This window comes from Phoxinus phoxinus (genome assembly GCF_949152265.1).
Source record: "Phoxinus phoxinus genome assembly, chromosome: 22".
In the NCBI taxonomy this organism is placed as follows: domain Eukaryota; kingdom Metazoa; phylum Chordata; class Actinopteri; order Cypriniformes; family Leuciscidae; genus Phoxinus; species Phoxinus phoxinus.
The window spans coordinates 212,501-239,752 of record NC_136897.1 but is presented as its reverse complement, the minus strand read 5'-3'; the positions used below and the strand labels follow the sequence as shown (position 1 = coordinate 239,752).

Genomic DNA, 27,252 nt, shown 5'->3' with positions numbered 1-27,252 from the left:
ACGAATGACGAGTGGCCGAGGTGGAGCGGCGCTGACGAATGACGAGTGACCGAGGTGGAGCGGCGCTGACGAATGACGAGTGACCGAGGTGGAGCGGCGCTGACGAATGACGAGTGACCGAGGTGGAGCGGCGCTGACGAATGACGAGTGGCCGAAGTGGAGCGGCGCTGACGAATGACCAGTGGCCGAGGTGTAGCAGCGCTGACGAATGACGAGTGGCCGAGGTGGAGCGGCACTGACGAATGACGAGTGGCCGAGGTGGAGCGGCGCTGACGAATGACGAGTGGCCGAGCTGGAGCGGCGCTGACGAATGACGAGTGGGCGAGGTGGAGCGGCACTGACGAATGACGAGTGGCCGAGGTGGAGCGGCGCTGACGAATGACGAGTGGGCGAGGTGGAGCGGCGATGACGAATGACGAGTGGCCGAGGTGGAGCGGCGATGACGAATGACGAGTGGGCGAGGTGGAGCGGCGATGACGAATGACGAGTGGCCGAAGTGGAGCGGCGCTGACGAATGACCAGTGGCCGAGGTGGAGCGGCGCTGACGAATGACGAGTGGGCGAGGTGGAGCGGCACTGACGAATGACGAGTGGCCGAGGTGGAGCGGCACTGACGAATGACGAGTGGCCGAGGTGGAGCGGCGCTGACGAATGACGAGTGGGCGAGGTGGAGCGGCACTGACGAATGACGAGTGGCCGAGGTGGAGCGGCGCTGACGAATGACGAGTGGGCGAGGTGGAGCGGCGATGACGAATGACGAGTGGCCGAAGTGGAGCGGCGCTGACGAATGACCAGTGGCCGAGGTGTAGCAGCGCTGACGAATGACGAGTGGCCGAGGTGGAGCGGCACTGACGAATGACGAGTGGCCGAGGTGGAGCGGCGCTGACGAATGACGAGTGGCCGAGCTGGAGCGGCGCTGACGAATGACGAGTGGGCGAGGTGGAGCGGCACTGACGAATGACGAGTGGCCGAGGTGGAGCGGCGCTGACGAATGACGAGTGGGCGAGGTGGAGCGGCACTGACGAATGACGAGTGGCCGAGGTGGAGCGGCGATGACGAATGACGAGTGGCCGAGCTGGAGCGGCGCTGACGAATGACGAGTGGCCAAGGTGGAGCGGCGATGAAGAATGACGAGTGGCCGAGCTGGAGCGCCGCTGACGAATGACGAGTGGCCGAGGTGGAGCGCCGCTGACGAATGACGAGTGGCCGAGGTGGAACGGCGATGACGAATGACGAGTGGCCGAGGTGGAGCGGCGATGACGAATGACGAGTGGCCGAGGTGGAGCGCCGCTGACGAATGACGAGTGGCCGAGGTGGAACGGCGATGACGAATGACGAGTGGCCGAGGTGGAGCGCCGCTGACGAATGACGAGTGGCCGAGGTGGAACGGCGATGACGAATGACGAGTGGCCGAGGTGGAACGGCGATGACGAATGACGAGTGGCCGAGGTGGAGCGCCGCTGACGAATGACGAGTGGCCGAGGTGGAACGGCGATGACGAATGACGAGTGGCCGAGGTGGAACGGCGATGACGAATGACGAGTGGCCGAGGTGGAGCGCCGCTGACGAATGACGAGTGGCCGAGCTGGAGCGCCGCTGACGAATGACGAGTGGCCGAGGTGGAGCGGCACTGAAGAATGACGAGTGGCCGAGGTGGAGCGGCGACGAAGAATGACGAGTGGCCGAGGTGGAGCGGCGACGAAGAATGACGAGTGGCCGAGGTGGAGCGGCGCTGACGAATGACGAGTGGCCGAGGTGGAGCGGCGACGAAGAATGACGAGTGGCCAAGGTGGAACGGCGATGACGAATGACGAGTGGCCGAGGTGGAGCGGCGACGAAGAATGACGAGTGGCCGAGGTGGAGCGGCGCTGACGAATGACGAGTGGCCGAGGTGGAGCGGCGCTGACGAATGACGAGTGGCCGAGCTGGAGCGGCGCTGACGAATGACGAGTGGCCAAGGTGGAGCGGCGATGAAGAATGACGAGTGGCCGAGCTGGAGCGCCGCTGACGAATGACGAGTGGCCGAGGTGGAACGGCGATGACGAATGACGAGTGGCCGAGGTGGAGCGGCGACGAAGAATGACGAGTGGCCGAGGTGGAGCGGCGCTGACGAATGACGAGTGGCCGAGGTGGAGCGGCGCTGACGAATGACCAGTGGCCGAGGTGGAGCAGCGCTGACGAATGACGAGTGGCCGAGGTGGAGCGGCGCTGACGAATGACCAGTGGCCGAGGTGGAGCGGCGATGACGAATGACGAGTGGCCGAGGTGGAGCGGCGACGAAGAATGACGAGTGGCCGAGGTGGAGCGGCGCTGACGAATGACGAGTGGCCGAGGTGGAGCGGCGCTGACGAATGACCAGTGGCCGAGGTGGAGCAGCGCTGACGAATGACGAGTGGCCGAGGTGGAGCGGCGCTGACGAATGACCAGTGGCCGAGGTGGAGCAGCGCTGACGAATGACGAGTGGCCGAGGTGGAGCGGCGCTGACGAATGACCAGTGGCCGAGGTGGAGCGCCGCTGACGAATGACGAGTGGCCGAGGTGGAACGGCGATGACGAATGACGAGTGGCCGAGGTGGAGCGGCGACGAAGAATGACGAGTGGCCGAGGTGGAGCGGCGCTGACGAATGACGAGTGGCCGAGGTGGAGCGGCGCTGACGAATGACCAGTGGCCGAGGTGGAGCAGCGCTGACGAATGACGAGTGGCCGAGGTGGAGCGGCGCTGACGAATGACCAGTGGCCGAGGTGGAGCGGCGATGACGAATGACGAGTGGCCGAGCTGGAGCGGCGCTGACGAATGACGAGTGGCCGAGGTGGAGCGGCGCTGAAGAATGACGAGTGGCCGAGCTGGAGCGCCGCTGACGAATGACGAGTGGCCGAGGTGGAGCGCCGCTGACGAATGACGAGTGGCCGAGGTGGAACGGCGATGACGAATGACGAGTGGCCGAGGTGGAGCGGCGACGAAGAATGACGAGTGGCCGAGGTGGAGCGGCGCTGACGAATGACCAGTGGCCGAGGTGGAGCGGCGATGACGAATGACGAGTGGCCGAGCTGGAGCGGCGCTGACGAATGACGAGTGGCCGAGGTGGAGCGGCGATGAAGAATGACGAGTGGCCGAGCTGGAGCGCCGCTGACGAATGACGAGTGGCCGAGGTGGAGCGGCGCTGACGAATGACGAGTGGCCGAGGTGGAGCGGCGCTGACGAATGACCAGTGGCCGAGGTGGAGCAGCGCTGACGAATGACGAGTGGCCGAGGTGGAGCGGCGCTGACGAATGACCAGTGGCCGAGGTGGAGCAGCGCTGACGAATGACGAGTGGCCGAGGTGGAGCGGCGCTGACGAATGACCAGTGGCCGAGGTGGAGCGCCGCTGACGAATGACGAGTGGCCGAGGTGGAACGGCGATGACGAATGACGAGTGGCCGAGGTGGAGCGGCGACGAAGAATGACGAGTGGCCGAGGTGGAGCGGCGCTGACGAATGACGAGTGGCCGAGGTGGAGCGGCGCTGACGAATGACCAGTGGCCGAGGTGGAGCAGCGCTGACGAATGACGAGTGGCCGAGGTGGAGCGGCGCTGACGAATGACCAGTGGCCGAGGTGGAGCGGCGATGACGAATGACGAGTGGCCGAGCTGGAGCGGCGCTGACGAATGACGAGTGGCCGAGGTGGAGCGGCGCTGAAGAATGACGAGTGGCCGAGCTGGAGCGCCGCTGACGAATGACGAGTGGCCGAGGTGGAGCGCCGCTGACGAATGACGAGTGGCCGAGGTGGAACGGCGATGACGAATGACGAGTGGCCGAGGTGGAGCGGCGACGAAGAATGACGAGTGGCCGAGGTGGAGCGGCGCTGACGAATGACCAGTGGCCGAGGTGGAGCGGCGATGACGAATGACGAGTGGCCGAGCTGGAGCGGCGCTGACGAATGACGAGTGGCCGAGGTGGAGCGGCGATGAAGAATGACGAGTGGCCGAGCTGGAGCGCCGCTGACGAATGACGAGTGGCCGAGGTGGAGCGCCGCTGACGAATGACGAGTGGCCGAGGTGGAACGGCGATGACGAATGACGAGTGGCCGAGGTGGAGCGGCGACGAAGAATGACGAGTGGCCGAGGTGGAGCGGCGATGAAGAATGACGAGTGGCCGAGGTGGAGCGGCGATGACGAATGACGAGTGGCCTAGCTGGAGCGGCGCTGACGAATGACGAGTGGCCAAGGTGGAACGGCGATGACGAATGACGAGTGGCCGAGGTGGAGCGCCGCTGACGAATGACGAGTGGCCGAGGTGGAGCGGCGATGACGAATGACGAGTGGCCTAGCTGGAGCGGCGCTGACGAATGACGAGTGGCCGAGCTGGAGCGGCGCTGAAGAATGACGAGTGGCCAAGGTGGAACGGCGATGACGAATGACGAGTGGCCGAGGTGGAGCGCCGCTGACGAATGACGAGTGGCCGAGGTGGAGCGGCACTGAAGAATGACGAGTGGCCGAGGTGGAGCGGCACTGACGAATGACGAGTGGCCGAGGTGGAGCGGCACTGAAGAATGACGAGTGGCCGAGGTGGAGCGGCGCTGACGAATGACGAGTGGCCGAGGTGGAGCGGCGCTGACGAATGACGAGTGGCCGAGGTGGAGCGGCGCTGACGAATGACGAGTGGCCGAGGTGGAGCGGCGCTGACGAATGACGAGTGCCGAGGTGGAGCGGCGCTGACGAATGACGAGTGGCCGAGGTGGAGCGGCGCTGACGAATGACGAGTGGCCGAGGTGGAGCGGCGCTGACGAATGACGAGAAAAAGTAGCATTTTCATGTGGAAACCAGCAAACAAACTCTGCTACCGTTTCTATTATTAGGAAACCGTTATTTCTGAATGTTCTCTGAACGTTCAAACGTTGTTTTTTAGATGTTTTAAAAACGTTTTTGCTGGTTATGTGAACGTTATGGGAACATTGCATTGTATCATTCTTCAAACATTATGGGAATGTTACTTTTGAATGTTCTCTGAACGTTCTGGAACATTTAAAAAACGTTACATGAATGTACGTTAACAACCCTAATTTAAACTACACGTTTTAGAAAATGTTTTCCATGAACAATATTTAAAAAATGTTTTTGTGTTAATGTTTAGAAAACATTATTAAAGACCAGATAACTTTAGAAGTACATTTGTTTCACACACACACACCATTAAAGTGCTGGTCATGTCATCAGGGACGAACCTACGCAACACGTCCATTAACCACCATGACAACTAATAGGCTTACAGACTAAAGCATCGATGTGAATGCGAGGTGAATGAGAGAATGATTCTGTCCTATCACAGCTTAATACACATTAACATTGTGGACACGAAGGGTCGCGCTCGTCGAGTCATCACGTGTGTGTGTGTGTGTGTGTGTGACTGAACATCACAGCTTAATACACATGTGCAGAGATGATTCACAGCAAACTGACTAAACAGCACAAACAGAGATCTTGAGTGCAAACTGCAGTGGAGTCTGAAGTGCTCTGTGGACACGAAGGGTCGCGCTCGTCGAGACATCACGGGTGTGTGTGTGTGTGTGTGTGTGAACATGAGGAGAGTCTGTAGGTCTCAGAACGCTGAAGCCGAGTCTGTGGAGCCGCTGGTGTTCGGGAGGCTCTACACCCGACCGGACCCGAGGTCACCGTGATCTCACTGAACTGATCACTGAACTGAACGGCTGATCTCGGGCATCGGGAGGCTTGTTCATCACCCTCGAGAAGAAGTGCACCTAACCCTATTAAATGTGCACTTCAAACCTGTGCACTTATATCAATGACATCATTTTAGCTGTACATGTACATTACTGTTTCTTAACACACTCAGGTACTCGGGTCTAATTCAAAGTCAAAGTTTATTTATAAAGCACTTTTTAAAAACAGCAAGTGTTTAACAAAGTGCTGTACACGTATATCCTATTATATCAATGATACAAACAGTCAGCAGCACAGAAATAAAACAACTCTCACATAGCGTCAAATGCCAGACTATAGTAATAGGTTTTAAGACTAAAACCAGCAAGTGTTTGAGCCGGTCTGATGTACAGGGGCTTCGGTCCCGCTCCTGCAAGTGCTCGGTCACCCCTGCTCTTCAGCCGTGGGGCAACTAAAAGCCAGCGGTCAGCAGACCTAAGCGCTCTTTGCGGAGCGCACTGCTGGATCAAATCAGAGAGATATTTAGGTGCAAGACCATTAAGAGATTTAAAAACAAACATCAAAATCTTCAAATTAATCCTAAAATGGACAGGCAACCAGTGAAGAGAGGAGAGAACAGGGGTCATGTGTTCCCGTGACCCGAGAGAGAGGCCGGACTAACGCCTGTATAGAGGACATTACAATGATCCAGACGCCACGAGATAAACATATGAAGAAGTCTTTGAAAGTCTATAAAAGACAGGAAAGATTTCACCTCGGTGAGTTGTCTCAATTGGAAAACTAGATTTAACTACCAAGTTAATCTGTTTATCCAATTTAAAATCACAGTCCATAATATCAACTACATGTTTTCCATTGGGTTTCACTAGTGGATTCAATTCCCCAAGATCCAAATGTAAAGATACAAAAGTGAACAGTAGAATTTCGGTTGTATTTTCATTAAAACTTAGGAAATTCAGTGCCATCCAGGCCTTAATGTCCTCAAGACACCGCAGTAGAGGCACTAAAGTAGTGTCTTTTCTTTTCTAAGGCAGATAAATTTGCGTGTCGTCTGCATAACAATGAAAAGAAATACCAAATTTCCAAAAAATATGTCCCAGGGGGAGCAAATACAGAGAGAACAAAATAGGTCCTAAAATAGAGCCCTGGGGGACCCCGCACGTGAAGGAAGCCTTCGAGGATGCAAAGTCCTGAGACGAACTGAGATAGTAGATCATTAAATTAAGTTTAACTTAAGTACATTTTAAATCATGCCGTAACAATCTTTTGCAGTGCTGTAAAGAAGGGCACGTCTAGAAGAGTTGACTAACGCACTAAAGCACATGTAGAGTACTTGATGATGATCTGCTGTACTAAACCACCAGGTTTATTAATGGTGTAAACATGTGAAGTGCTGATTGGTCCGTGTCGCACTCTCGTCTCCGAGCCAGAACTTCCTCTCATGTCCTCATGGGCACACAGTGTATAACATCTTATTAGTGTGTGCACACTTGCTAATGAAGGCAGATCAGAGACAGACGGACACACTCACTTTAGTGCTCTTCATACCGACAGGGGTTTGTAGGCTGTGTGTTGGATGGAAACATGATTCACAGCTGTACATTACTGCAGTCTCGTCTGTTCGCACACTAGACGTTATTTCCTGCAGATTCACACAGTTCTGCCCAACTGTGGTTTGTTTCTGTAGCAATAAAATATCTGACATCAAACTCGAAGCTGGGGACATTTTGGGCTTTTATTGGTTAGTCAGCATGTACAGTGTTCATCAGGGCATACGGTCTCACACACATAAATACAGCTCAGCCATTCTTCATGTTGCACAGCATGGAATGTGTTTAACACACACACGGGTTACGCCACAGTAACTCACGTCTGTAGCACGCAGTAAACTAAAGCCTTCACGACTCTGAACAAACATGAGACGAACGTCAGACCAATGACACTGAAGAACAGGACATGGGAAGAAGCGGTTAGTGGACGTGATTTAAAGGCACTTGTGTGGCTTCTGGAAGGGTTTAGAAGACGCCTGTGACTGTCCAGCGACGGCAGGAGATCTGACCAGCGACGGCAGGAGATCTGACCAGCGCACGCAGTCCTGCACAGTCACTCTGAGGAATCAGCATGGGTGTGAAGTGATTCAATGAAAATGGTGATGGACGATGACGTACTGATGGAACGAGGACCAGATGAAGAGGATCGAGCGGCCGGCGTCCTGCAGAACTATACTCTTCTTCTGCTGTTCACTTAAAACACACGTGTCAGTGTGAGAACACGACTACAGCTCAGAACACTGCATCGGGTTATTCGCGTTAACAAAGACAACGCATAAAACCTTTAAATAACTGATCACCCAGTGTGCCGCTCATCCGCACACGAGGCTTTAGTGTCGCGAACTGACTGTACGGTTGGATCTTCACACACTGTTCTTGTGTCGTTTCTGTAATTCATTATTTTAAACGCATATTTCTGCAGCTATTGCTGTAAATAACTTACTTCAGTAGATCTACGCTATCAGTTCTGCCAGACCTACAATAGTAGATCTATAACCGTGGGAAGAGCCACGGGTCAGGAAAGGAAACAGGAAAAGAAACACATATTTGGATTGTGCTGTTCGTCTCAGTGTGTGTGTGTGTGTGTGTGTGTGTGTGTGTGTGTGTGTGGCTCAGGAGTCGAATTCCGGCTGCTCGTCGATGAGGACGGCAGGGGGCAACTGAGCCGAGCGCCTGAAGTCGAGCCGGGAGACGCCGAGAGCGATCAGACAGATCCAGACCTGAGGACAAAAGAGCAGCGCATGAGTCTCGCGCACCAACACCGGACCCTGCCACACACACACACACACACACACACACACACACACACACACACACACACACACACACACACACACTCACACACACACACACACTCATACTCACACACACACACAACATGCACACACTCACACACACACACACACACACACACACTCACTCACACACACACACAACATGCACACACTCACACACTTTAACCTTCTATAAAATACTCATTCATAAAGTTCGAAAGGGTTGATGCGAATAACAAGTGTGTTTGCAGCGGCTGTTTACATTAATCTCGCGTCATTAAAGCATTCTGAGGAGCGAGCGCTCTTCTTCGTGAGTATGTGCGGTTAAACACTAGCCTAGAGCGTCATCTACTGTTATAAACTAGCCTAGAGCGCCATCTACTGTTATAAACTAGCCTAGAGCGCCATCTACTGTTATAAACTAGCCTAGAGCGCCATCTGCTGTTAAACACTAGCCTAGAGCGCCATCTACTGTTATAAACTAGCCTAGAGTGCCGTCTGCTGTTATAAACTAGCCTAGAGCGCCATCTGCTGTTAAACACTAGCCTAGAGCGCCATCTACTGTTATAAACTAGCCTAGAGCGCCATCTACTGTTATAAACTAGCCTAGAGCGCCATCTGCTGTTAAACACTAGCCTAGAGCGCCATCTACTGTTAAACACTAGCCTAGAGCGCCATCTACTGTTATAAACTAGCCTAGAGCGCCATCTACTGTTAAACACTAGCCTAGAGCGCCATCTACTGTTATAAACTAGCCTAGAGCGCCATCTACTGTTATAAACTAGCCTAGAGCGCCATCTGCTGTTAAACACTAGCCTAGAGTGCCGTCTGCTGTTATAAACTAGCCTAGAGCGTCATCTATATGGCGTTATTTTCCTGTCAAATGTCGAGAGCGCATTATTGTAGCGCGAAAGTACATTAATATAATGCGCGAGCGCGAATCTCTCTGCTCGCGCGCGGAATATAATGTACCGAGCGCGAATCCCGCGCGCGCGCTCTCAGATACACGCTGCTCTTGTAAGAGTTCTCTCTGGGCTCGCTCAGAGAATATGCCTGCACTTAAAACCTGTTCAGTGGCATCGCGAATCTCTCCTCTTCGCTTAAAGTAAGCGTGTATGTGCTCAGACTGTGACCCGTGCGTTCGCGCATGCCTAAGTACTCTTCTCTTCCATTTCTTTCTCTTTGCTCTTGGCATAAACGCTGTCAAAACGGCAACAACCAATCAGAAATAGGCTTCAACGACTGACCAATGAAAACGCGACATCGTACATGGAATCTTATTGGTTGATATTGAACCGCACATGGAATAAGTTCAATCAAGACGAGCCGAGATGGATCCGCCGAATCGACGAGTTTTATTTGTTTTGATGTTAAATATGTCAAATGTATCTTAGAAATGTCTGGGAAGAGGGCGATTGGATTATTTTACATATAAATGACCTAGACTGTCAACCACATTGTTCACACTGCCATGCCCATTGAAAGTGAGATTTTTGAGCCAAATAGATTTGAAAGCCGATTCCAAAAGGCAAAAATAATATTTTACGTCTGATAATTAACACATTGTCTCGTGCAATCACACCATTTATTAACCATTAAGTACGTAGCGAGATCAACTGCTAAATTCAAATCTGAACAAATATTTGGTGGGAATCTAAGATAAGACTCTAAAGGTATATGAAGATACCTTTTCTAGACGTGTCCCCCGAACTATACCTTATTGTTGCTTAAAGGGAAAAATTAAAATTAAACCCAAAATTAAAATGACTAAAGTCATAATTTACTCCCACTCAAGTAGTTTCAAACCAGTATGAATTTCTTTGATCTGTTGAACACATAGGAATATAGGCTATTTATACATATACATATAAGAATGTAAGTAACACGTAAGTACCCCACCACCACGTAGCTACTACTAGTAGAATAGAAAAAAATAGATATGTGTATGAAATATGACAAGAGTTGAGCGCCTTTGTCTCTGGTTCAGTGCAAAAGCACATTTGAATTTAGCAGTGAATCTTTGCATAATTTATTCTTTGCCATAATCCTAATTGAACACTGGGTGTGTTAGCCTACAGCTTCAGAATTATATTCGTATATAGCCTATCACAGTGATAAGGTATCCTATAGCTAAGAGTGGTCCAGACCAACCTTACTAACGAATGTTAGTAAAATGTTATAAAGTTATACTTAAATAAGAACGTTTCGGGAAACACGTATTAACGTTAGATATAGCTTTAGTTTAAGGTATAATTTAAAGAAGGTTTCGGGAAATCCAGCCCTGTAACATTTCCTTTCAGATAACTTTAGAGTCTGGAGTACCAATTTTTACAAAACATATTGTGCAGATAGACAGTCTATGTCATTCATTTATATGTAAAATAATCCAATCGCCCTCTTCCCAGACATTTCTAAGATACATTTGACATATTTAACATTAAAACAAATAAAACTCGTCGATTCGGCGGATCCATCTCGGCTTGTCTTGATTGAACTTATTCCATGTGCGGTTCAATATCAACCAATAAGATTCCATGTACGATGTCGCGTTTTCATTGGTCAGCCGTTGAAGCCTATTTCTGATTGGTTGTTGCCGTTTTGACAGCGTTTATGCCAAGAGCAAAGAGAAAGAAATGGAAGAGAAGAGTACTTAGGCATGCGCGAACGCACGGGTCACAGTCTGAGCACATACACGCTTACTTTAAGCGAAGAGGAGAGATTCGCGATGGCACTGAACAGGTTTTAAGTGCAGGCATATTCTCTGAGCGAGCCCAGAGATCATTCTTACAAGAGCAGCGTGTATCTGAGAGCGCGCGCGCGGGATTCGCGCTCGGTACATTATATTCCGCGCGCGAGCAGAGAGATTCGCGCTCGCGCATCATATTTCGTGCGCGAGCAGAGAGATTCGCGCTCGCGCATTATATTAATGTACTTTCGCGCTACAATAATGCGCTCTCGACATTTGACAGGAAAATAACGCCATACATCTACTGTTATAAACTAGCCTAGAGCGCCATCTACTGTTATAAACTAGCCTAGAGCGCCATCTACTGTTATAAACTAGCCTAGAGCGCCATCTACTGTTATAAACTAGCCTAGAGCGCCATCTACTGTTATAAACTAGCCTAGAGCGCCATCTGCTGTTAAACACTAGCCTAGAGTGCCGTCTGCTGTTATAAACTAGCCTAGAGCGCCATCTGCTGTTATAAACTAGCCTAGAGCGCCATCTACTGTTAAACACTAGCCTAGAGCGCCATCTGCTGTTAAAAACTAGCCTAGAGCGCCATCTACTGTTAAACACTAGCCTAGAGCACCATCTGCTGTTATAAACTAGCCTAGAGCGCCATCTGCTGTTATAAACTAGCCTAGAGCACCATCTGCTGTTATAAACTAGCCTAGAGCGCCATCTGCTGTTATAAACTAGCCTAGAGCACCATCTGCTGTTATAAACTAGCCTAGAGCGCCATCTACTGTTATAAACTAGCCTAGAGCGCCATCTGCTGTTATAAACTAGCCTAGAGCGCCATCTACTGTTAAACACTAGCCTAGAGCGCCATCTACTGTTAAACACTAGCCTAGAGCGCCATCTGCTGTTAAAAACTAGCCTAGAGCGCCATCTGCTGTTAAACACTAGCCTAGAGCGCCATCTACTGTTAAACACTAGCCTAGAGCGCCATCTGCTGTTAAACACTAGCCTAGAGCGCCATCTACTGTTAAACACTAGCCTAGAGCGCCATCTGCTGTTAAAAACTAGCCTAGAGCGCCATCTACTGTTAAACACTAGCCTAGAGCGCCATCTGCTGTTAAAAACTAGCCTAGAGCGCCATCTGCTGTTATAAACTAGCCTAGAGCGCCATCTACTGTTAAACACTAGCCTAGAGCGCCATCTACTGTTAAACACTAGCCTAGAGCGCCATCTACTGTTAAACACTAGCCTAGAGCGCCATCTGCTGTTAAAAACTAGCCTAGAGCGCCATCTACTGTTAAACACTAGCCTAGAGCGCCATCTGCTGTTAAAAACTAGCCTAGAGCGCCATCTGCTGTTATAAACTAGCCTAGAGCGCCATCTACTGTTAAACACTAGCCTAGAGCGCAATCTACTGTTAAACACTAGCCTAGAGCGCCATCTGCTGTTAAACACTAGCCTAGAGCGCCATCTGCTGTTAAAAACTAGCCTAGAGCGCCATCTACTGTTAAACACTAGCCTAGAGCGCCATCTACTGTTAAACACTAGCCTAGAGCGCCATCTGCTGTTAAAAACTAGCCTAGAGCGCCATCTACTGTTAAACACTAGCCTAGAGCGCCATCTACTGTTAAACACTAGCCTAGAGCGCCATCTGCTGTTAAAAACTAGCCTAGAGCGCCATCTGCTGTTATAAACTAGCCTAGAGCGCCATCTACTGTTAAACACTAGCCTAGAGCGCCATCTGCTGTTAAAAACTAGCCTAGAGCGCCATCTACTGTTTAACACTAGCCTAGAGCGCCATCTACTGTTAAAAACTAGCCTAGAGCACCGTCTGCTGTTAAACACTAGCCTAGAGCGCCGTCTGCTGTTAAACACTAGCCTAGAGCGCCGTCTGCTGTTAAACACTAGCCTAGAGCGCCATCTACTGTTATAAACTAGCCTAGAGCGCCATCTACTGTTAGACACTAGCCTAGAGCGCCATCTGCTGTTATAAACTAGCCTAGAGCGCCATCTGCTGTTAAACACTAGCCTAGAGCGCCATCTACTGTTATAAACTATTGTCCCAGCCCTATTTAAGACTCTCACTGGAGCTGATCACGCGTGTTATAAAGAGAAACCTCGCAGCTGATCTCACTCCGTCACTGGATATGATGGAATACTGATGTCTAAAACCTCATCTGACGAACGGCTGAGCCGCTGAAACGAAGGATGCTTTGAGTGTAGAGTTCAGATGCATGATCTCACCAGATAGATGACGAAGCTCAGGTATGCGATGGAGAGCAGGGCAGAGCACACGTAGAGGACGGTGCTGTTGAGAGCCGTCACGTACACCACCACGAAGTACATGTTGATGGCACACACCAGCAGGATGAGCACCCCCCCGCTGATCTTCCACACCCTGCAAACACAGAACAGAGCTCAGTCCACTGGAGCACACGGCAGGACCGGAGCTGTGGATCAATCCTCAGTCCACCAGAGCACACGGCAGGACCGGAGCTGTGGATCAATCCTCAGTCCACTGGAGCACACGGCAGGACCGGAGCTGTGGATCAATCCTCAGTCCACCAGAGCACACGGCAGGACCGGAGCTGTGGATCAATCCTCAGTCCACTGGAGCACACGGCAGGACTGGAGCTGTGGATCAATCCTCAGTCCACTGGAGCACACGGCAGGACTGGAGCTGTGGATCAATCCTCAGTCCACTGGAGCACACGGCAGGACTGGAGCTGTGGATCAATCCTCAGTCCACCGGAGCACACGGCAGGACTGGAGCTGTGGATCAATCCTCAGTCCACTGGAGCACACGGCAGGACTGGAGCTGTGGATCAATCCTCAGTCCACTGGAGCACACGGCAGGACTGGAGCTGAGGATCAATCCTCAGTCCACTGAAGCACACGGCAGGACTGGAGCTGTGGATCAATCCTCAGTCCACTGAAGCACACGGCAGGACTGGAGCTGTGGATCAATCCTCAGTCCACTGGAGCACACGGCAGGACTGGAGCTGTGGATCAATCCTCAGTCCACCGGAGCACACGGCAGGACTGGAGCTGTGGATCAATCCTCAGTCCACTGAAGCACACGGCAGGACTGGAGCTGTGGATCAATCCTCAGTCCACTGGAGCACACGGCAGGACTGGAGCTGTGGATCAATCCTCAGTCCACTGGAGCACACGGCAGGACTGGAGCTGAGGATCAATCCTCAGTCCACTGGAGCACACGGCAGGACTGGAGCTGTGGATCAATCCTCAGTCCACTGGAGCACACGGCAGGACTGGAGCTGTGGATCAATCCTCAGTCCACTGAAGCACACGGCAGGACTGGAGCTGTGGATCAATCCTCAGTCCCCTGGAGCACACGGCAGGACTGGAGCTGTGGATCAATCCTCAGTCCACTGGAGCACACGGCAGGACTGGAGCTGTGGATCAATCCTCAGTCCCCTGGAGCACACGGCAGGACTGGAGCTGTGGATCAATCCTCAGTCCACTGGAGCACACGGCAGGACTGGAGCTGTGGATCAATCCTCAGTCCACCGGAGCACACGGCAGGACTGGAGCTGTGGATCAATCCTCAGTCCACTGAAGCACACGGCAGGACTGGAGCTGTGGATCAATCCTCAGTCCACTGGAGCACACGGCAGGACTGGAGCTGTGGATCAATCCTCAGTCCACTGGAGCACACGGCAGGACTGGAGCTGAGGATCAATCCTCAGTCCACTGGAGCACACGGCAGGACTGGAGCTGTGGATCAATCCTCAGTCCACTGGAGCACACGGCAGGACTGGAGCTGTGGATCAATCCTCAGTCCACTGAAGCACACGGCAGGACTGGAGCTGTGGATCAATCCTCAGTCCCCTGGAGCACACGGCAGGACTGGAGCTGTGGATCAATCCTCAGTCCACTGGAGCACACGGCAGGACTGGAGCTGTGGATCAATCCTCAGTCCCCTGGAGCACACGGCAGGACTGGAGCTGTGGATCAATCCTCAGTCCACTGGAGCACACGGCAGGACTGGAGCTGAGGATCAATCCTCAGTCCACTGGAGCACACGGCAGGACTGGAGCTGTGGATCAATCCTCAGTCCACTGAAGCACACGGCAGGACTGGAGCTGTGGATCAATCCTCAGTCCACTGGAGCACACGGCAGGACTGGAGCTGAGGATCAATCCTCAGTCCCCTGGAGCACACGGCAGGACTGAAGCTGTGGATCAATCCTCAGTCCACTGAAGCACACGGCAGGACTGGAGCTGTGGATCAATCCTCAGTCCACTGAAGCACACGGCAGGACTGGAGCTGAGGATCAATCCTCAGTCCACTGGAACACACGGCAGGACTGGAGCTGTGGATCAATCCTCAGTCCACCGGAACACACGGCAGGACTGGAGCTGTGGATCAATCCTCAGTCCACTGGAGCACACGGCAGGACTGGAGCTGTGGATCAATCCTCAGTCCACTGGAGCACACGGCAGGACTGGAGCTGTGGATCAATCCTCAGTCCACCGGAGCACACGGCAGGACTGGAGCTGTGGATCAATCCTCAGTCCACTGGAGCACACGGCAGGACTGGAGCTGTGGATCAATCCTCAGTCCACTGGAGCACACGGCAGGACTGGAGCTGTGGATCAATCCTCAGTCCACTGGAGCACACGGCAGGACTGGAGCTGTGGATCAATCCTCAGTCCACTGGAGCACACGGCAGGACTGGAGCTGTGGATCAATCCTCAGTCCACCGGAGCACACGGCAGGACTGGAGCTGTGGATCAATCCTCAGTCCACTGAAGCACACGGCAGGACTGGAGCTGTGGATCAATCCTCAGTCCACCGGAGCACACGGCAGGACTGGAGCTGTGGATCAATCCTCAGTCCACTGGAGCACACGGCAGGACTGGAGCTGTGGATCAATCCTCAGTCCACTGGAGCACACGGCAGGACTGGAGCTGAGGATCAATCCTCAGTCCACTGGAGCACACGGCAGGACTGGAGCTGTGGATCAATCCTCAGTCCACTGAAGCACACGGCAGGACTGGAGCTGAGGATCAATCCTCAGTCCACTGGAGCACATGGCAGGACTGGAGCTGTGGATCAATCCTCAGTCCACTGAAGCACACGGCAGGACTGGAGCTGTGGATCAATCCTCAGTCCACTGGAGCACACGGCAGGACTGGAGCTGTGGATCAATCCTCAGTCCACTGAATCACACGGCAGGACTGGAGCTGTGGATCAATCCTCAGTCCACTGGAGCACACGGCAGGACTGGAGCTGAGGATCAATCCTCAGTCCACTGGAGCACACGGCAGGACTGGAGCTGTGGATCAATCCTCAGTCCACTGAAGCACACGGCAGGACTGGAGCTGAGGATCAATCCTCAGTCCACTGGAACACATGGCAGGACTGGAGCTGTGGATCAATCCTCAGTCCACTGGAGCACACGGCAGGACTGGAGCTGAGGATCAATCCTCAGTCCACTGGAGCACACGGCAGGACTGGAGCTGTGGATCAATCCTCAGTCCACTGGAGCACACGGCAGGACTGGAGCTGTGGATCAATCCTCAGTCCACTGGAGCACACGGCAGGACTGGAGCTGTGGATCAATCCTCAGTCCCGCTGATTGCAATATATCTGACTGCTTGTATTAATTGACAAAAATGAAGCCATGTGCAGTGATATTGCAACGCATCATGAAACATTGTGATATTGAATCGAATCAAATCGTTGACATAATCGTAATGGAGTTAAACTGTGAGACCAGTGAGGATTCACACCCGAACAGGGATATCAAAAGACCAGATTCAGTATGCAGCCTACTGACAAGCATATACAGGCAAACAAGATGAACCCAAAATATAAACACAGCCCATTGTTTCTCGAGTTTGCAGTCAAGTACAGTATAGATACTCACAGTCCGTTAGCGAAATCGTTCATTAGTGACGTCAGACTGGTGAAGGTCAGGATGGGGATCAGAGCAAACGGCAGCTGTTGGAAACAGAGTAGAAGATCAGAAGAGGTGCACGGGTTCAGTAGCATTTCTACAGCGCCAGCAGCGTTTCTACGGCGTCAGAAGCGTCAGGAGCGTCTACGGCGTCAGGAGCGTCTACGGCATCAGGAGCGTCTACGGCTTCAGGAGCGTCTACGGCGTCAGGAGCGTCTACGGCTTCAGGAGCGTCTACGGCGTCAGGAGCGCCTACGGCTTCAGGAGCGTCTACGGCGTCAGGAGCGTCTACGGCGTCAGGAGCGTCTACGGCGTCAGGAGCGTCTACGGCGTCAGAAGCGTCTACGGCATCAGGAGCGTCTACGGCTTCAGGAGCGTCTACGGCGTCAGGAGCGTCTACGGCGTCAGGAGCGTCTACGGCGTCAGGAGCGTCTACGGCGTCAGGAGCGTTTCTACGGCGTCAGGAGCGTTTCTACGGCGTCAGGAGCGTTTCTACGGCGTCAGGAGCGTTTCTACGGCGTCAGAAGCGTCAGGAGCGTCTACGGCGTCAGGAGCGTCTACGGCGTCAGGAGCGTCTACGGCGTCAGGAGCGTCTACGGCGTCAGGAGCGTCTACGGCGTCAGGAGCGTCTACAGCATCAGGAGAGTCTACAGCATCAGGAGAGTCTACGGCGTCAGGAGTGTCTACGGCGTCAGCAGCATTTCTAGGGCGTCAGGAGCGTCTACGCCGTCAGGAGCGTCTACGGTGTCAGGAGTGTCTACGGCGTCAGGAGTGTCTATGCCGCCAGAAACGTTTCTATGGCGTCAGCAGCGTTTCTACGGTGTCAGGAGAGTCTACGGCGTCAGCAGCGTTTCTACGGTGTCAGGAGAGTCTATGGCGTCAGGAGCGTCTACGGCGTCAGGAGCGTCTACGGCGTCAGAAGCGTCAGGAGCGTCTACGGCGTCAGGAGCGTCTACGGCGTCAGGAGTGTATACGGCGTCAGGAGCGTCTACGGCGTCAGGAGTGTATACGGCGTCAGGAGCGTCTACGGCGTCAGGAGCGTCTACGGCGTCAGGAGCGTTTCTACCGCGTCAGAAGCGTCTACGGCGTCAGGAGCGTCTAAGGCGTCAGGAGCGTCTACAGCATCAGGAGCGTCTACGGCGTCAGGAGTGTCTACGGCGTCAGCAGCATTTCTAGGGCGTCAGGAGTGTCTACGGCGTCAGGAGCGTCTACGCCGTCAGGAGCGTCTACTCCGTCAGCAGCATTTTTAGGGCGTCAGGAGTGTCTACGGCTTCAGGAGTGTCTACGGTGTCAGGAGCGTCTACGGCGTCAGCAGCATTTCTAGGGCGTCAGGAGTGTCTACGGCGTCAGGAGCGTCTACGCCGTCAGGAGTGTCTACGGCGTCAGGAGCGTCTACGCCGTCAGGAGCGTCTACGGTGTCAGGAGTGTCTACGGCGTCAGGAGTGTCTACGGCGTCAGCAGCATTTCTAGGGCGTCAGGAGTGTCTACGGCGTCAGGAGCGTCTACGCCGTCAGGAGCGTCTACTCCGTCAGCAGCATTTTTAGGGCGTCAGGAGTGTCTACGGCTTCAGGAGTGTCTACGGTGTCAGGAGCGTCTACGGCGTCAGCAGCATTTCTAGGGCGTCAGGAGTGTCTACGGCGTCAGGAGCGTCTACGCCGTCAGGAGTGTCTACGGCGTCAGGAGCGTCTACGCCGTCAGGAGCGTCTACGGTGTCAGGAGTGTCTACGGCGTCAGGAGTGTCTACGCCGCCAGAAACGTTTCTATGGCGTCAGCAGCGTTTCTACGGTGTCAGGAGAGTCTACGGCGTCAGCAGCGTTTCTACGGTGTCAGGAGAGTCTATGGCGTCAGGAGCGTCTATGGCGTCAGGAGCGTCTACGGCGTCAGGAGCGTCTACGGCGTCAGGAGCGCCTACGGCGTCAGGAGTGTCTACGGCGTCAGGAGTGTCTACGCCGCCAGAAACGTTTCTATGGCGTCAGCAGCGTTTCTACGGTGTCAGGAGAGTCTATGGCGTCAGGAGCGTCTACGGCGTCAGGAGTGTCTACGGCGTCAGGAGTGTCTACGGCGTCAGGAGCATTTCTAGGGCGTCAGGAGCGTCTACGCCGTCAGGAGCGTTTCTACGGTGTCAGGAGAGTCTACGGCGTCAGGAGCGTCTACGGCGTCAGGAGCGTCAGCAGCATTTCTACGGCGTCAGGAGTGTCAACGGCGTCAGGAGCGCCTACGGCGTCAGGAGCGTTTACGGCGTCAGGAGCGTCTACGGCGTCAGGAGCGTCTACGGCGTCAGGAGCGTCTACGGTGTCAGCAGCGTTTCTTGGGCGTCAGGAGTGTCTACGGCGTTATACCCATAACATACCTGCATGCTCTGCAACACGTTGAGGAAGTCGTTCATGCCTGTGAGATGCCGCACATCCTGAAAGACGGCCACCAGGAGAGTGGGGAATATGGCGATGGAGCGCGTCAGCAACACGCGAGCGAAGCGAGACCAGCGCAGGTTCAGGAAACCCTGCGAGAAAAACCAGCTTGTACAGACACACATTCCCAAATGCAATGCCATTACATGAACACATAGAGAAGAATGAAGCGGAAACATGCAGATCTGTGGATGAACATACCTCCATCACAAACTGACCAGAGTAGGTTCCCGTCATAGTTGAACTCTGTCCAGCCGCAAGGATCCCAATCGCCCAAATATAGAGCGCAGCGGGGCCAAAAAAACATCCCAACACCACACCCTTCAATCACAGGGAGACAAGAGAACCATTCATTCATTCGTAAACACACATGAACCACGTCAGTATCGGACTGAATGTAAAATTGCAGTGATTATTTTAATTAAAGTGGAACACACTACAGGCAAAACTATTTTTTTCATGTACTGATAAATATTGGGCGGTTTCTAAAATGTCTTCTTTCAGACAATTGGAAAGAAAACATTCAAGAGATGCATTTAAGTGAAATCTGCCCGACCCGCGTCCAACAGAGCAGAAACCGAACCCGACCCGTCCAACCGAGCAGCCTAACCCCACTTTTACATGTTTAATAATGAAATATTTTCCTCATATTTTGATGGTTTAATCAAACTTGTAGTGTCATTAGTGTCGGATGTGACTTTTGGACACTAGTGTATTCATCGAGAAATGATTCCAACGATTGTTCCGGTCATACCCCTTTGTAGATGTCGACTTCCAGCGTCTCGTTGTTGGCTGGGAAGAGATCGCTGTGGGGACTTCCAGACGCATTACACTGCTGGCCCTGAAGGGAACATGTCAACCAAGAGTTCAGAGGAACCGCACTCAAACATACCAATATAAGAGTCTTTAACAGGAGGCAGACACAAGTCCTCACCACTTCCATGTTTGTCTTGCCATAAAAGGCCTCAGCAAAGACGGCCACCACAAAAACATTGATGAGGAAGGAGACGAAGAGCGCGATGGTGGACTCGATGAAGTAGTACTTGTTGGCCTCCTTCACCTCCTTCTTGTTGCCTCGGTCGATGTCTCGTGACTGAAGCAAAGACAAACACAATCAGCCAAAGTGTCAGATTAAACATCCGATGGATTCAGCGCAGGCGCAAAAACAATTATTGTAATAGCACAAATGTTTTCATTGATTTATTCACTTATTTTACCAAAATTATGAAGTATAAAACGTATAGAAGTATGAAATTACATTGTGTTTTCTGTTTAATTGGATTGTCTTTGTAAAAAAGACCCTATTTAGAATAAATGTTCATAGCCTTCATAAACATAGTTTGTTGGAAAATATTGGCCAGGATGTGAAAAATTCTCTTTTAATTATTAAATAATAAAATTTTAATTAAATAGTTTATTTTATTTTATTCAAATAATACAAATTATATATATATATATATATATTGGAATTATACAACCCTACCTTATGGCATGCTTTAAATGCTGAATGTTCTATGTTAAGCAGTAATGATACATTATTATCACTGTTAAATGGTTATTTAACAATTAGCTTACATTCAGTCCTGCATTACTAATTCAGTTTGTTTGCGCCCCCCCAATTTTTTTTAGCACCAGCCGCCACTGGGTCTAACTCTAACCCTAACCCTAACCCTACTCTAACCCTACTCTAACCCTAACCCTAACCCTACTCTAACCCTAACCCTAACCAGGTCTGGTGCAGTTCACTGACCTTAACGAGAGCAGAATGCAGATAGATGTTGTGAGGCATTATTACGGCTCCCACGATCCCGACGGCCTGCTCGAGCTGCACGGGTCCACAGCCGCTGCAATACGGCACAAACATGCCCTTCAGAACCGCCGCCTGGTCCGGAGCCACTCGCACATACTGCAAACACACACACACACACACTGCAGACAGGTGTCTACCTCACAGAGCCAGTCTACTGAGAAAAAGCTTTACTGAACCTCGTAGCCGAAGCTGATAGCCATGATGGTGATGAGGAACCCAAAGAAAGCTTCCAGCTTCCTCAGACCTGACCAAAACAAACCAGACATGCTCATCAGATCGAGATACGAGTCGCTCTCTTCACTCTCGCTCTCTTCAGTGCTGACCTACCGTACTTGTCCAGAAACAGGAACACAAACGTGTCGATGATGGTGATCAGCACTCCAGCCCACAGGGGAATCCTGCAGAAGAACAAACACGAGTTTCCTCAAGATCAACTCTAGTAAACTCAAACAGCAAAGATTAAAGGGGGGGTATAATCCCCTCTTCACAAGATGTAAAATAAATCTCTGATGACCAAGACTGTGTATCTGAAGGATGATCTCCTACAGACTGACCTCCTACAGGCTGACCTCCTACACACTGACCTCCTACACACTGACCTCCTAAAGACTGATCTCCTACAGACTGATCTCCTACAGACTGACCCTACAGACTGACCTCCTACACACTGACCTCCTAAAGACTGATCTCCTACAGACTGACCACCTACACACTGACCTCCTAAAGACTAATCTCCTACAGACTGATCTCCTACAGACTGACCTCCTACACACTGACCTCCTAAAGACTGATCTCCTACAGACTGACCTCCTAAAGACTGATCTCCTACAGACTGACCTCCTACACACTGACCTCCTAAAGACTGATCTCCTACAGACTGACCACCTAAAGACTGATCTCCTACAGACTGATCTCCTACAGACTGACCTCCTACACACTGACCTCCTACACACTGACCTCCTACAGGCTGACCTCCTAAAGACTGACCTCCTAAAGACTGATCTCCTACAGACTGATCTCCTACAGACTGACCACCTAAAGACTGATCTCCTACAGACTGATCTCCTACAGACTGACCTCCTACACACTGACCTCCTAAAGACTGATCTCCTACAGACTGACCACCTAAAGACTGATCTCCTACAGACTGATCTCCTACAGACTGACCACCTACACACTGACCTCCTACAGGCTGACCTCCTACAGACTGACCGCCTAAAGACTGACCTCCTAAAGACTGATCTCCTACAGACTGACCACCTAAAGACTGATCTCCTACAGACTGATCTCCTACAGACTGACCTCCTACACACTGACCTCCTACACACTGACCTCCTACAGGCTGACCTCCTACAGACTGACCGCCTAAAGACTGACCTCCTAAAGACTGATCTCCTACAGACTGACCACCTAAAGACTGATCTCCTACAGACTGATCTCCTACAGACTGACCTCCTACACACTGACCTCCTACACACTGACCTCCTACACACTGACCTCCTACAGACTGACCGCCTACAGACTGACCTCCTACACACTGACCTCCTAAAGACTGATCTCCTACAGGCTGACCTCCTACAGGCTGACCTCCTACAGGCTGACCTCCTACACACTGACCTCCTAAAGACTGATCTCCTACAGGCTGATCTCCTACAGGCTGACCTCCTACAGGCTGACCTCCTACAGGCTGACCTCCTACAGGCTGACCTCATACAGACTGACCTCCTACAGGCTGACCTCCTACAGACTGATCTCCTACAGACTGACCCTACAGACTGCCCGCCTACAGACTGACCTCCTACAGATTGACCGCCTACAGACTGACCGCCTACAGACTGACCTCCTACACACTGATCTCCTACAGACTGACCTCCTACAGACTGACCGCCTACACACTGACCTCCTACAGACTGACCTCCTAAAGACTGATCTCCTCCAGACTGATCTCCTAAAGACTGATCTCCTCCAGACTGATCTCCTACACACTGACTTCCTACAGACTGATCTCCTACAGACTGACCTCCTAAAGACTGATCTCCTACAGACTGATCTCCTACAGACTGACCTCCTACACACTGACCTCCTACACACTGACCTCCTACACACTGACCTCCTACAGACTGACCTCCTAAAGACTGATCTCCTACAGACTGACCTCCTACAGACTGACCTCCTACACACTGACCTCCTACACACTGATCTCCTACAGACTGACCTCCTACAGACTGACCTCCAACAAACTGATCTCCTACAGACTGACCTCCTACAGACTGACCTCCTAAAGACTGATCTCCTACAGACTGACCTCCTACACACTGACCTCCTACACACTGATCTCCTACAGGCTGATCTCCTACAGACTGACCTCCTACAGACTGACCTCCTACACACTGACCTCCTACACACTGATCTCCTACAGACTGACCTCCTACAGACTGATCTCCTACACACTGATCTCCTACAGACTGACCTCCTACAGACTGACCTCCTACAGACTGACCCTACAGACTGATCTCCTACAGGCTGATCTCCTACAGACTGACCTCCTACAGACTGACCGCCTACAGAATGACCCTACAGACTGATCTCCTACAGACTGACCTCCTACAGACTGACCTCCTACAGACTGACCATACAGACTGATCTCCTACAGGCTGATCTCCTACAGACTGACCCTACAGACTGCCCGCCTACAGACTGACCTCCTACAGATTGACCGCCTACAGACTGACCGCCTACAGACTGACCTCCTACACACTGATCTCCTACAGACTGACCTCCTACAGACTGACCGCCTACACACTGACCTCCTACAGACTGACCTCCTAAAGACTGATCTCCTCCAGACTGATCTCCTAAAGACTGATCTCCTCCAGACTGATCTCCTACACACTGACCTCCTACACACTGACCTCCTACACACTGACCTCCTACACACTGACCTCCTACACACTGACCTCCTACACACTGACCTCCTACAGACTGACCTACTACAGACTGACCTCCTACAGACTGATCTCCTACAGACTGACCCTACAGACTGATCTCCTACAGGCTGACCTCCTACAGACTGACCTCCTAAAGACTGATCTCCTAAAGACTGATCTCCTACACACTGACCTCCTAAAGACTGATCTCCTACAGGCTGATCTCCTACAGGCTGCCCGCCTACAGACTGACCTCCTACAGGCTGACCTCCTACAGACTGACCTCTTACAGGCTGACCTCCTACAGACTGATCTCCTACAGGCTGATCTCCTACAGACTGCCCGCCTACAGACTGACCGCCTACAGACTGACCTCCTACACACTGATCTCCTACAGACTGATCTCCTACAGACTGATCTCCTACAGACTGACCTCCTACAGACTGACCTCCTACAGACTGACCGCCTACAGACTGACCGCCTACAGACTGACCTCCTAAAGACTGATCTCCTACAGACTGACCGCCTACAGACTGACCTCCTACACACTGATTTCCTACAAACTGACCTCCTACACACTGACCTCCTACACACTGACCTCCTTAAGACTGATCTCCTCCAGACTGATCTCCTACACATTGACTACCTACAGACTGATCTCCTACAGACTGACCTCCTAAAGACTGATCTGCTCCAGACTGATCTCCTACAGACTGACCTCCTACAGACTGACCGCCTACACACTGACCGCCTACACACTGACCTCCTACACACTGACCTCCTAAAGACTGACCTCCTACAGACTGACCTCCTACAGACTGACGTCCTACAGACTGACCGCCTACAGACTGACCGCCTACAGACTGACCGCCTACAGACTGACCTCCTACACACTGACCTCCTACACACTGACCTCCTAAAGACTGATCTCCTAAAGACTGATCTCCTCCAGACTGATCTCCTACACACTGACTTTCTACAGACTGATCTCCTACAGACTGACCTCCTAAAGACTGATCTCCTCCAGACTGATCTCCTACAGACTGATCTCCTACAGACTGACCTCCTAAAGACTGATCTCCTCCAGACTGATCTCCTACAGACTGACCTCCTACACACTGACCTCCTACAGACTGACCTCCTACACACTGACCTCCTACAGACTGACCTCCTACAGACTGACCTCCAACAAGCTGACCTCCTACAGACTGACCTCCTACAGACTGACCTCCAACAAGCTGACCTCCTACAGACTGACCTCCTACAGACTGACCTCCAACAAGCTGACCTCCTACAGACTGACCTCCTACAGTCTGACCTCCTACAGACTGACCTCCTACAGACTGACCTCCTACAGTCTGACCTCCTACAGAAAGACCTCCTGAAGACTGATCTACTAAAGACTGACCTCCTACAGACTGACCCTACACACTGACCTCCTACAGACTGACCCTACACACTGACCTCCTACAGACTGACCTCCTACAGACTGACCCTACACACTGACCTCCTACAGACTGACCTCCTACAGACCTCCTACAGACTGGCCTCCTACAGACGGATTTCATACACACTGATCCTACACACACTTAGAGGAACAGTGTTTGATCATGAAGATGTACCTGCCGACCGACAGCAGATTGAAGGCAATAGCGCAGCCAATGACCTCCTGCATGTCAGAGCCGATGATGGCCAACTCCACCATCAGCCACAGGATGATCCGAGGCACCTACACAGCACAGGAAACACTTCAGCACAGGAACAGGAAACACTTCAGAACAGGAAACACTTCAGCACAGGAACAGGAAACACTTCAGCACAGGAACAGGAAACACTTAAGCACAGGAACAGGAAACTTCCTCTTGCAGTATCTCTCCTCTTCTCTGATGACGAGGGCAGGGCAACCTGTCACTCACATGAGATCCACCAATAGCAAACCACAACCATCCAACCCATTCCCCAGGGACACAATCAAGCCCCACCTACTATTTTCTCCAGGCTGTTGGTCTCGCTCAGGAACGTACCGTGGGATGAACGTACCGTGGGATGAACGTACCACGGGATACACGTACCGTAGGATGAACGTATTGTGGGATAAACGTACTATGGGATGAACATACAGCGGGATAAACATACAACGGGATGAACATAACGCGGGATTAAGGTACCGTGGGATGAAAGTACCACGGGATAAGCGTACTATGGGATGAACGTACCGCAGGTTAAATGTACAGCGGGATGATTTTACCGTGGGATGAACGTACCGCGGGATGAACGTACCGCGGGATGAACGTACCGTGGGATGACGTACCGCGGGATAAAAGTACCGTGGGATGAACGTACAGCGAGATGAACGTACCGTGGGATGAACGTACCACGGGATAAGCGTACTATGGGATGAACGTACCGCAGGTTAAATGTACAGCGGGATGATTTTACCGTGGGATGAACGTACAGCGGGATGAACGTACAGCGGGATGAACGTACAGCGGGATGAACGTACAGCGGGATGAACGTACAGCGGGATGAACGTACCGCGGGATGAACGTATCGCGGGATGAACGTATCATGGGATGAACGTACCGCTGGATGAACGTACCGTGGGATAGTGGCGGTTGCAGACCTCAGCGAGATGCATCCCGGTGACGACCCCAAGTCGAGCGGCCAAACGCTGCAGTAGGAGCCCGATGATGGTGGAGCCCAGAAGCACCCAGAGCAGCTGCGGGACACACACACACAGGTTACACAGGTCACACACACACACAGGTTACACAGGTCACACAGGGTGACCGAAATTAAGTCACAATCTCGAACTTCGAATTAAAAAATGGAATCGTCGATGCTGCCACGCCCCCATGTCACGTTCGGTCGGCTTGTCAAGCGGAAAAAAACATGCGTGTTGAAGTGCTGCGAGTCAACCTCCTCTAAAAGGGGCTTATCACACACCGGACGAGAAGCGCCGCGTCTATGACAACTCGAGGTATCGCACACCGGACGAGAAGCGCCGCGTCTATGA

The 27,252-nt window shown here is 52.2% G+C and overlaps 1 protein-coding gene across 3 annotated transcripts in view; it reads right to left on the bottom strand.

Annotated features, from left to right (window-relative positions):
• Window positions 1-5,813: 5,813 nt before the first annotated feature.
• Window positions 5,814-27,252, bottom strand: part of slc11a2 (solute carrier family 11 member 2) — a 68,808-nt gene continuing 47,369 nt past the window's right edge. For all 3 annotated transcript variants that reach the window (XM_079597504.1, XM_079597505.1, XM_079597506.1), the window contains 12 exons: window positions 26,836-26,955; window positions 25,859-25,965; window positions 21,637-21,707; window positions 21,486-21,553; window positions 21,250-21,405; window positions 20,434-20,592; window positions 20,254-20,340; window positions 19,701-19,820; window positions 19,442-19,591; window positions 17,062-17,135; window positions 13,410-13,563; window positions 5,814-8,425 (listed from right to left, as the gene is read on the bottom strand). In XM_079597504.1, coding sequence (XP_079453630.1) covers window positions 8,318-8,425; window positions 13,410-13,563; window positions 17,062-17,135; window positions 19,442-19,591; window positions 19,701-19,820; window positions 20,254-20,340; window positions 20,434-20,592; window positions 21,250-21,405; window positions 21,486-21,553; window positions 21,637-21,707; window positions 25,859-25,965; window positions 26,836-26,955 — 1,374 coding nt within the window. In that variant the 3' untranslated portion in view covers window positions 5,814-8,317. The remainder of the gene's footprint in view (window positions 8,426-13,409; window positions 13,564-17,061; window positions 17,136-19,441; window positions 19,592-19,700; window positions 19,821-20,253; window positions 20,341-20,433; window positions 20,593-21,249; window positions 21,406-21,485; window positions 21,554-21,636; window positions 21,708-25,858; window positions 25,966-26,835; window positions 26,956-27,252) is intronic.